This window comes from Sinohyriopsis cumingii, chromosome 16 (assembly GCF_028554795.1).
Source record: "Sinohyriopsis cumingii isolate HCF-2022 chromosome 16, ASM2855479v2, whole genome shotgun sequence".
NCBI classification, from domain to species: Eukaryota; Metazoa; Mollusca; class Bivalvia; order Unionida; family Unionidae; genus Sinohyriopsis; species Sinohyriopsis cumingii.
The window spans coordinates 84,613,734-84,628,050 of record NC_142976.1 but is presented as its reverse complement, the minus strand read 5'-3'; the positions used below and the strand labels follow the sequence as shown (position 1 = coordinate 84,628,050).

General features: G+C 33.5%; 1 protein-coding gene across 1 annotated transcript; it reads left to right on the top strand.

The window, feature by feature from the left end:
* Positions 1–1,435: 1,435 nt before the first annotated feature.
* On the top strand, positions 1,436–9,773 carry LOC149780931 (uncharacterized). The gene is made up of 2 exons (XM_089938033.1): positions 1,436–2,567; positions 6,912–9,773. The coding sequence occupies exons 1-2, from the start codon at positions 1,681–1,683 to the stop codon at positions 6,925–6,927; spliced, it is 903 nt and encodes a 300-aa protein (XP_089794159.1). The 5' UTR covers positions 1,436–1,680; the 3' UTR covers positions 6,928–9,773.
* The last annotated feature ends 4,544 nt before the right edge of the window (positions 9,774–14,317 follow it).

Here is a 14,317-nt window from a genome sequence, read left to right as displayed (position 1 = left end):
TTTATACTACGCTGCCAGCGAAAATTTCAGATTGACGGTAAAGATAACAGTGGCTCGAGACATGTAATCTGGAAAACATTTCGATATCATTTTATAGTGTAACAACTCTAATAGACTCCAATTCAATTTAATGTATGTGTGTCGGTCAGCACATCATGACACATCATTACAAAAGGAACTAAATATGCTAATTATCACTGTTTTTGGAGTAGCAGTTAATCAGTACCTGAACGATTATACAGTAAAGTGTTTGCGAGAGTCAATTTAATCAATTTGTGCTGAAGATATGTTCATATTCCTTATCCTTTGTTGGTTATTTTAATACATTTCAAACATTTTACTTTACAAGAGGTATTTCACAAATATCAGTCTTTTATGCAATCATGAGCTTTGAAAGACAATATTGGCAACACTTAGCCAGTGTACCAAATCATGATATAACAATTAACTTTTTGCCATGTTGTCTTATTGCATACTGTAAAGAAAAGAAGAAAGACAAATTGAACAGATACACACTTTTATTTAAATGTTACCTTCTGAATTATGATACCTCTCAAAAGAAAATCATTGTGTTGATTGATTTGTTCTTCTCATTTTTCTCTTCAATGTCTCTGCATTGTTGCTAAATAACAAACGTGCATACTGAAACGACTGACACCAGCCATCTCTATATGATTCCTATATCGTTCGGTGAAAAGCATCGATCGTTGATGGATGACAACTCACATTTGCACTGTATGGCAACAAAAATCGAACCCAAGACCTAACAATTATCAATTGAGTGGTGTAACCATAATGTTGTTTACGCACAGAAAAAATTAAAACATACTAAAACAGGTCTAATTAATTTCGATCGTAGGTCATGAAGATAAACTTAAAACCAGGATTTTGATTCCTTAAAGGATTACAACGGGGAAAAAATAAACCCGACTGAAAATTTATCATGAAGTTACCATTCAGGAAGCTGCAATTTTAAATAAACTTAGGCACGAACTTCATATTACGGTTCTTAAGAAATGACCCTACATTTACCGATCAATATAATACTATGCGAAAAAGCAGGTAGATTATGTTGCTGTTTGATGTATAATTATAAAGATTGAATGCAGATTAAAGCAGCGCGATTATTAAGCTAAGCATCTAATATTTATTGGTAATAAAGCATGAAGTTAATATTCATGTCACCTAATCATTTCCCTGAATTAACTCATCTATGAAGAAGTAGACTTTGATGAAAACAGTACTGTATTAATACCAGCTCTCTGTACAGCCATAACTCTGGAAGGCAGCAGAACTTCATATGATTAATCACTCCCAGTCATGAATGCATATAATAGATGTTTACTATTCTGTGATGGTTGTTTTTTTTTTAAACAGCTCAATCCCGTGATTCGGGAGATATTGCTTTGAGTATAGTCAGGCATATTGTCCTTAGCTGGATCTGCTGTATTTACCTGTATCAGCTTGTATGCATAGACACTGCCTGGCATATGATCGGATAGTCAAGGTCGGATTCGAATAAACAAGGACAATGTTTCTTTATATATTTTAGACCCATAAACATGTCTAGTATACACTCACTTCGGTTTAGTGGGACTAACATTATTGGCTGTATCTTCTGCTCATGCGAAGAAAAACTCTAGTGAAACCTCATCATTCCTGACAGATGTAAACCAAACAATGGAGTTTCATCCGGGCTCTTTGTATAACAGAAATGATGTGTCGTCTGCTGTAAACTTCGATGACTTTGCAGAAAGCAAAAAAAGTCAAGCCTGTCTTGAAAAATGTCCCATGAAAGAACGAATTCCTTTGATTAGAGTAGAGAGCTATGACGAAGATCATGGAAAATATGAAGGCATGGAAAAAGACGGCGAAAACGTCGGTATGAAGACTAGTTTTGATGACAATATTGAACGGGAGCTTCACTTCCATAAAGAGAAGACCGTTGCGGAAATAAATTTGGAGAGAAAGAGAGCTATATTAGCATCCCTAGAAAAGTGTGATCTTCGCAAAAAGATGGTGCGAGGACTCCGAAGAGGTACTGTACCATATCTAACAGTAAACAACACGGTGGACAGAGAGGAAAGATGGCCTCAAAAATGTGAAAGATATTGCTCTGTGGGAGACCGTAAAGACGAAGAAAAACATGTGCAGCCGAAACAAACCAGGCGTACATCACTTCCTTGCATATTCCAGGCAAGGAAAGATTTTTTCTTTCCATCTATTTCGCCTGTTGAAGAAGAGATTCAAGAATTCATTGTAACCCCTTCACCAACAGAAAGAAGACGTCGCCTGTCACTACCTTGCATTCTACAGAATATTAGCCACTCTGGACTATTGGCCACAGGGTCTGAATCAAAACATGACAGACAAGAGCATCAGTCTGTACGAAAGCCCCATGATGCCAGAAAGGGATTAGTCGGGAGTGAAATTCATTCATTTTTCAACTTGTGGGAAACGTCGAAGCATTCCAAAATGGAAAATGGCAAAAAGGGACAAAAGCACCCAGAAACCTACGGAAACAAAGAGTGCAGCTGTTACGGTATTAGACCACGGACACAAACTATGTAAGATGTCTTTATTGTTATTGATGGTAATTTGTAAATTACAAAAGGTTCCATGAATCAACTAAATGAGCTGCAATTTAGGTAAAAATAAATTTTAATGCACTGAATTTAAATATGAAATGGTACCCTCATCCTCAACAAATTGTTTAAAGTCTTAGGACCGGCTATATATCCTATTTTGGTGGAAATATATATTATTGCTATGACATTTCGTGCTGGTCAAAATTGTTCAATTATTATGAACCGATATCTAATACTGTAAGCAGTTTTTCAAAGGAAAACCTTCTGGGACCTTGCTTTGTATGGCCGAAATTCTTTTATATACTAGCACAGCTTTGTATAACCTGCATTTCGTGTCATGCATTATGTAGATGTATCACGTGACATGCCTCCGTCGTTTACGGATATAAAAGTTATTAAATTCATGTAATGTTTTACTTTTGTATTATACGAAGCTGTTTCAAAAATCAGTTTTACATGTTGACAAAGATACATTATTTTCTGGCATTTAGTGGTCTCAATAGAACAGTAGTCCAAATTCATTTCCAACTCGAACTTTTAAGTGTCTTACAAGTTGACATGATTCAGTAGATGAAGGGATAAGTTAAATATACTTCAGACAGGTAAATGTGCTCTCGTGGGATATAAGAAACGACAATGATTTGTTTTTCTTTTTTGACGTTTTGTTGAAAACTTCACGCTTGTTAAATATATGTCTGCGTCATTTGAATGTTTTGTATTTCATTCAATACCAAACTAGCTGCGTGTGTATCGTAGCACTGCACTTACATGTCTCATAGATGTGTACAAGTGTTTACCTTACTCTGATCGTGATATCAGTAAGCTCAAAAGTATTCTAAGGATATTGTAGCTATTTTCATTTGTCGCATTACACCTGCAGTAGATGACCTACCCTGCAAATCCTATAAAACTCCTCTGTCGAAGTATTGTTTGAAGAATCGCGAAGACGTTGCAAAACTTAACCACTTCAAAAAGTGTGATTTATATATAAGACAAATTAACCTTTCTAAACGTTATCTCTACAATTTATCATGTCCACGCTTTTTGAGCCTTTAAACACTTTGAGAATAAATTAAACACAACGAAGATGCTTATTCCTCATGTTCAAGTTAGCATTCTTGCTGATATTGGAAGCCATATTCACTTTAAACTTTCTATACTTTATCAACGAGGAGTCAATAATTAATTGGATAAGGTGTCAGTGTAATTACAAATCACAATACGTACAAATCTGAGCCCTATACAAAAACTGTTGCTACTTCTTTATAACACTGTTCATTACAGCTATAAAAGTAACCCCGCGTTATATATGATTAATCCTTACACCACGAGATGTTCCAAACATGCTGTGCCTATTTATTCCATTAAAACACAAAATGGAGTACCTAGTGATGAGAAATCATATAAAAGTTGGTTCTCATCAACCAATAGCTAAAGGAAAGTGAAATAAATGAAGTAGCAGTGATGAAACAAGAACGTAACCAATATTATGGACCCATGATTAGGCCCGTGTTATCTGAAGGGCAGTGGTATTTTGAGTGTCTTTATAGTGCATGAACACCATATCACGTCATATTACGAGTCATATCATTGTATCCTAACTTATCTTTGTACCAAATATGTGTCCAACATTTTGAGTGAACAAAATAAGTTAGACTATCTTCAAATAATTTCTCTCCATATTCCTAGCAATATGTATGTATGTATGTATATATATATATATATATATATATATATATATATATATATATATATATATATATATATATATGTAGTTGTGTGTGTTAATTTAAGTTTTTAAAACTCCTTCGCAAAATTGATTAAATGAAGTCCAAAGCGGGTTGTTGAAACTGATATTATTATTATTATTATTATTATACATATGGTTTTAAAAAAATCAAACAATATATCATTATTTTACTTTTATGTGCTGTTAAAATTACACTTCTTCAAATCAACGATTGTTATTTTTTTAATAACTTGCGGCGATTGTAGGATGTAAGGATTCACACATAGACTAATAATTGCTTGTTCAATATTATTATTGTAACACAATCCTATATTACATCTTGGTGTATTTGTGCATTCGCGCGCGCGCGCGCGCGCGTGTGTGTGTGTGTGCGTGGGTGTTTTCACGAAGAATAACTCAAATGCAATGACGAGGGACATACTTCAAACAAACTGTGCATTTTTTACATTTCACCTATGTTCCGCTTGTGATATTAAAAGCAAAGAAACTTGTACAACGAGTGGTTTTATAACTGACACTTTCAAAAATGATGCCCTATTTTGTACTTTTCCTAATATTATGCCACGTTCACATATTCGCAATACTAAATCATAGAATGTGAACAGTACAATAATATCTAGTTCGTTTTTGGTCATGAGCTCACGATTCTTGTATTATGGAATGCTTGAATAAATTCGTTGAGGTGCAAAATAACGAATATGCGTTATACCATAATGAATGGACTGCTGTTGACCAGCAAGTTAAATATAGAGCATTATCGGGTAAAGGCAGTATTAAATTTCAAATCGACCTTCAGTTCACACAAAGAAAATCAGTCCCACTCAGTCATAAAATCAAAGACCTCAGAAGGTCGTAAGTTGACTATCACGCAACGAGTCCAAACTTCTATATTAGTCTAATATCCTTTACAGATCAATAGTGGTGATGATCGATAATCAAAATGAGTGTCATTTTGATCCTTTAGCACGCTCTGACAGTTTTGACAGTACTCTTGTGCTCCCACCGAAGACATACGGCTTGTTGGTAGTGATTCGTTTGTTCAAGTAAAATTCATTAAGTTTAACCTATGGGCTAAAACATTTAATTACGAGTCCTTTCGTTTGCTTTAACATTATCCAATTCTTTTTTCATGAACTTTTTAAAATTAATACTAGGAAATATTTTGAATGAATCATAATATATGTTTTGCGATTAATAGTACGAAAACCAAATTTGGACAAGCATAAGGATTTAATCCGCCACGAGAAGACAAAAGCGTCAAGTGATGAAAACCGATTTGATTTCATCTTGGAAAGAGGCAAATAAAACGTTTCTGATTGCTTGAATATTAATAGTGTTCCAAGCATAGAACAATTATTGATACATCATAAACTCTTCTGAATACATCGCAGGGTGGGTCAGTTACTAGAAAGTGTACGATACCCAGTTAAATTAGAGTTTCGCCGTTACTTTTGTAAAGGGTTCAATGTTTGATTTTTTGAGGATTTAGGCGCAAGCCAGTTGAGTAAAAGTACCAGCTAATCAAAGAGCAAGACCGGATTGATTATGAGGATTGGACAAACCCTGTTAAATGTGTTTTTCACGACTATATGACGCCTGTCGTATATGTATAGATTTGTTTTAGTAAGTTCTGTACCCGTCATTAACATTTGATAAGTGAAATGCTGATTATGGCAAGTTAAAAAGAATAAGAGAGAAGGCCTTATTTTTCTCATCTGTATACCTCTGATATCCAATGCTAGCGCCTTAATCATAGAAGTCTGATGCATGACCATATAAGCCTTACAAGTTTCATACCCCATTTTAAGATCCAGTGCACAGCCCAGTACCTTCTTAATTTATCCTTAAAATTAAGATACACACTACTACCTATCAAGTGAATCTCAGAACAAAAATCCAAATGTGTGTCTCACGTGTCGGTTGAGGCTGATGACTCTATCCCAGGTAAAAAGGCAGTGGATTCGCATACCGGTGTAATGGCCCAACCAGCTTTGGAAAAAAGGGGGGTCAGTGTTCTGTCCTTACTTGTCCTTATATGTCGAATTTCAGAAACTCTTTCTGGGATTTCCTTACTGGTAAATTTATTATTATTATTATTATTATTTATTTATTTATTTTGTTTATTTATATTTTTAAATTTTTATTTTACTTATTTATTTATTGTATTCAGATGATTTTATTCTTATATCATGTAATCTTCTACGGAAGGAAATACAAATGATGATGATGAGTTAAATTAGAGTTTCGCTGTTCCTTTTGTAAAGGGTTCAATGTTTGATTCTTTGAGGATTTAGGCGCAAGCCAGTAGAGTATAAGTACCAGCTAACCAAAGAACAAGACCGGATTGATTATGAGTGAAATTTTGATTATGGCAAGTTAAAAAGATTAAGAGAGAAGGCCTTATTTTATTATCTTTACACCTCTGATATCCAATGCTAGCGCCATAATCATAGAAGTCCGATGCATGACCGTATAAGCCTTACAAGTTTGATACCCATTTTAAGGTCTGATACACAGCCCAGTACCTTCTTAATTTATCCTTAAAATGAAGATGATTTCAATATACATTTCAGGGAGCGAAACTTTTGATGGAGGTTCTACGACGTGCCCAAGGTTTATATTGCTTTGAAGTCCAGCACCCACCCCCAAGTCCAAATATTGTACATAACGACTCATGTTTGTTTTATTGGAGTTTCCAAGGTAGCTTAAATCTATTTTTGTTCTATTTTGAAATTTTACTTAATGCTGGTAATAACAATATATTGTAATAAATGTGGAGTATGCGCCATTTGTATATAACTCTCTAGTTTACAGATTTATTAGAATTTTGTGATTAATTGTTTGATTATAGGAAGTCGGTGTTGGGGATATAGCTCGAATAATTAGCCAATTGCTGGTGGCAAACGGCACAGAGTGCAGTGTTGATGAGATTTCACGACAGCATGGTTTAATTGCTGAGTTCAGGCCAGAAACGCATAAGTGTCCATGTGTGATTGATTGCGTGACTCATGTGCAGTATTTATGATGGGAACTGGTAAATTGTCCAATGGGATAATTGAAAAGGGCCCGTTCTGTTATCTGGAGACGCCTTTTATTGTTCTTATGGTGGTAAATATGGTGTAGAGTTACCGGTGAAATGATGCTTAAAATCATGATTTGACTGACCAGGTGTAGAATAGGATAAATAGTTACCTGTATATGGTGCTTGAGTTGAATAATTCCACGGCGTGAAATACGGGCGCTACGTTACGGAAATGTAATAAGGAGAAACCATGCAGTTCTGAGCTTAGCATGCATTTGAGAAATTGTGATGTAAATGCGTAGTTGTGATATTTGTGGTCATACATTGATTATTTATAGTCTGGACGCGTTGATATGTTCAGCAGACAACGATTAATTGTCGAGAAGTCTTTGGAGACCATGGAAAAACAAGTGAATTCTAGCTGGATTCACGCCAGGATTGAATTCGTTCAGTAAAGAGACCCCTTTGGCTTAATACACTATACTTCTGATGAAGAGTGCACCAAAGTCATGTGAACTTGATCCAATTCCAACATCACTGCTGCTTAAGTGCTTAGATCCAGTATTGCCTTCACTAACTGATGTTATTAATACCTCTTTCTCATCCGGGGAATTCCCATCATTTTTCAAAACTGCCATTGTAAAGCCTCTGCTGAAGAAACCAAATCTAGACCATAACGATTTAAAGAACTACCGCCCAGTTTCTAATCTCCCATTCATATAAAAAATCTTAGAAAAGGTTGTTCAATCCCAGCTTGTATCTCATCTAAATTCAAACCGTCTTTTTAGCAATGTACAATCTGCATATCGCCCTTGCCACAGTACTGAAACTACTCTTCTAAAAGTAGTTAATGAGATTCTCTCTGCGTTGGATAGCGGAAATATTACAGTCCTCACCCTCCTTGATTTGTCTGCAGCATTTGACACAATAGACCATGATATATTACTTCACCGTCTCCAGCATGTATTTGGCATTCATGATACAGCCTTACTGTGGTTCAAGTCCTACTTGGTCAACAGGACACGAATTATATCTGCAAATGGAATACACTCCAACCCAGTTGATCTATGTTGTGGTATTCCACAGGGGTCTGTTCTTGGACCTGTTCTCTTAATTCTGAACACTCAGTCGCTCTCAAGTGTCATAGATCATCATCCAGTGTCTCACCAACTGTACGCTGATGACACCCAAATATACAAATCTAACCACCCAACTGAAGGTGATGCTACAATCCAAGGTGTATAGAGGTGCATTTCTGATGTGAAATCATGGATGACTTGTAACAAGCTGCAGATGAATGATGATAAAATTTAGGCCATTCTGATCACAACACAATGACTTTCTCATTCACATCCTTTACCTCAAACAATAAATATCAGCAACGCCAACATTAAATTCACACAATCAGTACAAAACCTAGGTGTTACTCTGTACAGTACTCTCACATTGCACCAACATGTCATGAACATATGCAAGGCTGCATATCTTGAGCTGAGACGCATCATCTCAATTCGCAAATATCTTTCAGTTGATGCCTCTAAAACACTTGGGTGTTCATTAGTACTTTCAAGACTGGACTATTGTAACTCAGTTCTGTCTGGTTCATCTCAATATCTACTCCAGAAACTTCAAAAAGTTCAAAACACAGCTGCTCGGATCATACTTAGAGTACCACGATCAGAGCACACCTCCCCGCTGCTCTGTACCCTACACTGGCTATCCATTCGATCCAGAATCAGACACAAAATTTGTTCTCTGTGCTACGTTTCACTGTCGGACTCTAGTCCAACATACCTATCCGACCTCACCCATTGTACACACCAGCAAGATACTTACGCTCCTCTTCTGACAATCGTATACTCATTATTCCCACTATGAAAACAAAGTCATATGGACAGCGTTCTTTTGAATACCAGGGCCCAGCAACGTGGAATGAATTGCACTCTGAACTTAGACACAAAGACAGTGATCACATTCAAGAGAGCTCTCAAAACTCACTTATTTCGACTGCAAGAACAAGCTTAAAGACCTAATAATGTTTCCTACCTGAAATATTCTCAGCATGTTTTTTATTTTTTAATGTTTTTCTAATTTCATGGTGTTTGTTTTTATAACAATATTATTATATGTTTTTTTATCTTATAGTTGTTGTCTAATGTTGTAATAATGTCCTCATTATTATTATTAGTATTACTACCGACGAACTCTAAGAAAATGTTCAAAAAGGACTCGATTCTAATCAGTTATTCTAAATACAAGTATATCAGTGTTTCAAAATTAAAAAAGGGAAATATCTCATATTTCTATAGAAATATAATCAATCTCGAGAATTCTTTCCCATTTTATATATTTTAAAAATAATAATCGCATGCACTGTGAACTTATTTAACAAATACAAGGGTCGTAATTCTTACTTGTTTCTAATGACTATCCGCCATATATTCTGTGTAATCAAGCCCCAAGCAACGGCGTGTTGTGATGACAATCACCTTGACTGGTTTGTAGTGATTACATGGACATTCTTTATGTTTAGAAAAGTAATTTGGTTTGCCTCTGCACTTATAAATTTAGTCAGTCATAGTTGGACTCACGCGATCTTGGTAGCATCACCACTGACAGCCATACCCTAGTTTATGAAACAGCAACATAATACGTTATTTGTTTGGTATTTTGCGGCACATCATCACAAAAAGGTTACATCATGCCGAGGCAATTAGAATATATTTCCTTACCCAAGCATAAATCACGGTAGCCAACTTGGACTGATCCACTCGTAGAATCTGAACCCACATTCTTCAGATCTTGAGTTAGGAGCACTAACCACCTTGGCTCATTTATAGCTGAATATAAATCATTACGATATTTTGAAAAGATAATATCTTTCTCTCTTTTTCCTGTATTTCTGAAACATTTAGTAACTCAACATCAAGAACAGTGTATAGTTTAATTAAAAAAAAGTGCTTTCTCAAGGAATCGGTATATTTAGTATTTTAATTCAGTTATTAATAATATTAATAAATGCTTATGCGCTGATGGTTCAAAAACTATTTGATCTAACAAGACGTTCACATCAAATTATCTAACATTATTTAAAATATTTATCATGCTTTATAAGTCCGCAAACAGTAAAATATTTCTCTAGATTAATTGGATCAGAATAATAATGGTAAATATCGTATTTTCAGAAATATAGAATTTACAGTGTTTGATAACTTTTAATGACTCTTGAGCTCAATCGGGAAACAGCTTAGGAATCAGAATATTAAAGATTGGTTTGGCAGTTTGAAGAATTCTCTTACACATCGTTTGTATTGTCTTTACATCATTTTAGTTATCCTTACATCATTGTAATTCTTTTTACATCATTTTAAATCTCTTTACTCATCATTTTAATTGTCTTTACATCATTTTAACTGTCATTACATCATTTTATTTACTTTACATCATTTTAGTTATCTTTACTCATCATTTTAATTCTCTTTACATCATTTGAATTATATTTACATCATTTTAATTCTCTCTACACATATATTTAATTATCTTTACACGTCATTTTAATTGTCGTTAACTTCATTGTGATTGTCGTTAACTTCATTTTGATTGTCTTTACACGTCATTTTAAATCTCTTTACACCTCATTTTAAATTTCTTTACACGTCATTTTAAATCTCTTTGCACTTCATTTTAAATCTCATTACACTTCATTTAATTTTTTTTACGTCATTTGAAATCTCTACACTTTATTTTAAATCTCTTTATACCTCATTTTAAATTTCTTTACACTTCATTTTAAATCTCATGACACTTCATTTTAAATCTCTTTACACTTCATTTTAAATTTCTTTACACTTCACCTTAAATCTCTTTACACTTCATCTTAAATATCTTTACACGTCATTTAATGCGCTTTACACGTCATTTAATTTGTTGTTTTGACATCAGTTTAAATCTCTACACATCATTTTAAATCTCTTTACACATCATTTTAAATTTCCTTACACATTTTAAATGTCTTTTCATGTCATTTTAAATCTCTTTACACTTCATTTTAAATCTCTTTAAACTTCATTTTAAATCTCCTTACACATCATTGTAATTCTCTTTGCACTTTATTTTAAAACTCTTTACACATCATTTTAATTCTCTTTACGCTTCATTTTAAATCTCTTTACACATCAATTTAAATCTCTTTACACATCATTTTAAATTTCTTTACACTTCATTTTAAAAATCTGTACACATCATTTTAATTCTATTTACATGTCATTTTAAATCTCTTTATCCATCGTTTTAAATCTCTTTACACTTCATTTTAAATCTCTTTACACATTATTTTAAATTTCTTTACACTTCATTTTAAAAATCTGTACACATCATTTTAAATCTCTTTACACGTCATTTAATTGTCTATACACATCATTTTAATTGTTGTTTTGACGTCATTTTAATTTCTTTACACCTCATTTTAATTGTTGTTTTGACATCATTTTAATTCTCTTTACACATCATTTTAATTGTTGTTTTGACATTTTAAATCTCTTTACACATCATTTTAGTTCTCTTTACATATTTAATTCTCTTTACACATTTTAATTGTTGTTTTGACATCATGTTAAATCTCTTTACACATCATTTTAAATCTCTTTACACATCATTTTCTCTTTACACATCATTTTAATTCAATTTTACACGTCATTTTAATTGTTGTTTCAACATCATTTTAAATCTCTTTACATGACAATTTAATATCTCCTTACACATCATTTTAATTCTCTTTACATGTCATTTTCTTTGCAAATCATTTTAAATCTCTTTACACATCATTTTATTTCTCTTTATACGTCTTTTTAATTGTTGTTTTGACATTTTAAATCTCTTTACATGTCATTTTAAATCTCTTTTCACATCATTTTAATTCTATTTACACATCATACTAATTCTCTTTACATGTCATTTTATAATGTTTTCAAATTAAGTTTTGCATTGGAAATAAATTGTTACTGTCTTAATATCATCATCATAATTATTTTATGGGTTCTAGAACTCATATTGATAAATTACAGATTGAATCTAATGCATGGAGAAAAATGAGCATAAAGCTCAAACAATGTTTAAAGGAAACATACATTTTACATGCATTATATAGTTTCATGCGTTAGACGATACACATTAACATTTTCCAATGACTTAGACCTTTATTTTTCTGAAACGCATTTGACAAAGAAACATTACGAAGAAAAAAATTGTTTCAAGGAACATAAATGAAATATGCAAAGAAACTAACTGAAAACGATTTGCAAATATTTGGATATCAGTAGTTCGAGTCTGTCTGCATATGTGTGTGTTTCTTTTTTTAAACATAAACACAGTGACACGAGTACAACAAGAAATGTATACATTTAGGCAAGGAGAAACGTAAATATCCAAAAATAACGATGATGTCTAACACAAAAGAAAATATCAGAAGAAATAACCATATGCCTAGAATGGAACTTATGATGTATGAATAAAGGGAACGAGTTTTGGTGCAAGCTAGCAGAATGATAGCCCTAAATTACTTGGCGTGATTTAATTAGACAAATTATTGCTAAGATTGGGGTTTCATACAGTGCCACCTGTCGTGATAGTGTTTTTCGCATATAGGTTTACATCCCAAAAATAATTTCCAATGTGTGTTTGTGTGTGTGTGTGTTTAACATAATAAAAAGTAAAGAAAGAAATACATGCATTTGCGTTACAACGGGAGGTAGTGGAAAGACGTAAAAATAATAATAATAACAATAATACATTTGTATCACTAGATGATAATATGACTGAGCAAACTACAGGAATGAGACTATTTCACTGTGTTAAACAGCACTTTTGGATCAGAGCATTTCTTCTAAGCAAATATCCGCTTGTGTTCGCATCTTCAAAATCCAATATTGTTTTCTTAATGGACACGTTTATTGTCAGTCCATCTTTGACTTGGCCCAATATACATCATTCTACAGACTGGACTGAGAATACTACTGAGCTGAAATGGCCGAGGAGTTCTGTGTTGACCCTGTTTCTGACAGCTTTTGTGATGTAGTTTTCTTTTCGCTACCATACTGGATGGCACAAATCTTGTATGTCATGACGTAAATAAAGTTTTTACTGTCACACGCACGAGTTGCTATTGTACCTCCTGTTGACTTTAAAACCTAATTATATTTTGGGCTTGCTGATTGTTCATTCAATCTATCGATGAAGAATTCGTCATTTCTTTTCAATGTACTTATACTACTCTTAGATGTCTTTGAATACTCACCAAGATTTTAAGAAGTTGAAATCCACACATGGCTAGTGATGGATGCTTGCCTTTTAATATCATCAATATAATGTAGGTATATAGTATTTCTCTCTCTCTGTCTCTGTCTCTCTCTCTCTGATATGTAACCTAAGTTCAATGCCTTGGATAAGAAGTGTATCATACGGCTCCCATATTCGAGTTAAAGAAGGGTTTGACTTTCCAGCTATTCATTTTATAACCAAATGTCCTAATAACAAAATCCCAATATACTTCTTATAGTGACATTAGATTGAGGTGGGTGGGTGTGTCTACTTTTATCTTTTTGTTGATTTTATCACTTGCACTTTAATAGAAAATATACAAGTAATGTTTGATTTTAACACGCTGAGGGTTTACTGATTGTCCTACAGAATTCATACTTTTTTCCAATCCACTTATACCATCTTTCCAGTATATAAATTCTTACGTGAATTTATAGAAGATTGAAGAAAGAAGTCACATAAGGCCAGTTATTGTGCATGCCTTTTTAATATCACCAATATGATGATATTGTCTCTCTCTCTCTCACGCACTCAAACACACATGCACACGCACATATACATGTGCACAAGCAACTAGAGTTTATTAGCAAAATCATTGTGTTTACTAAATGTATATAAATCACGCATATGAACAAAAGGTCG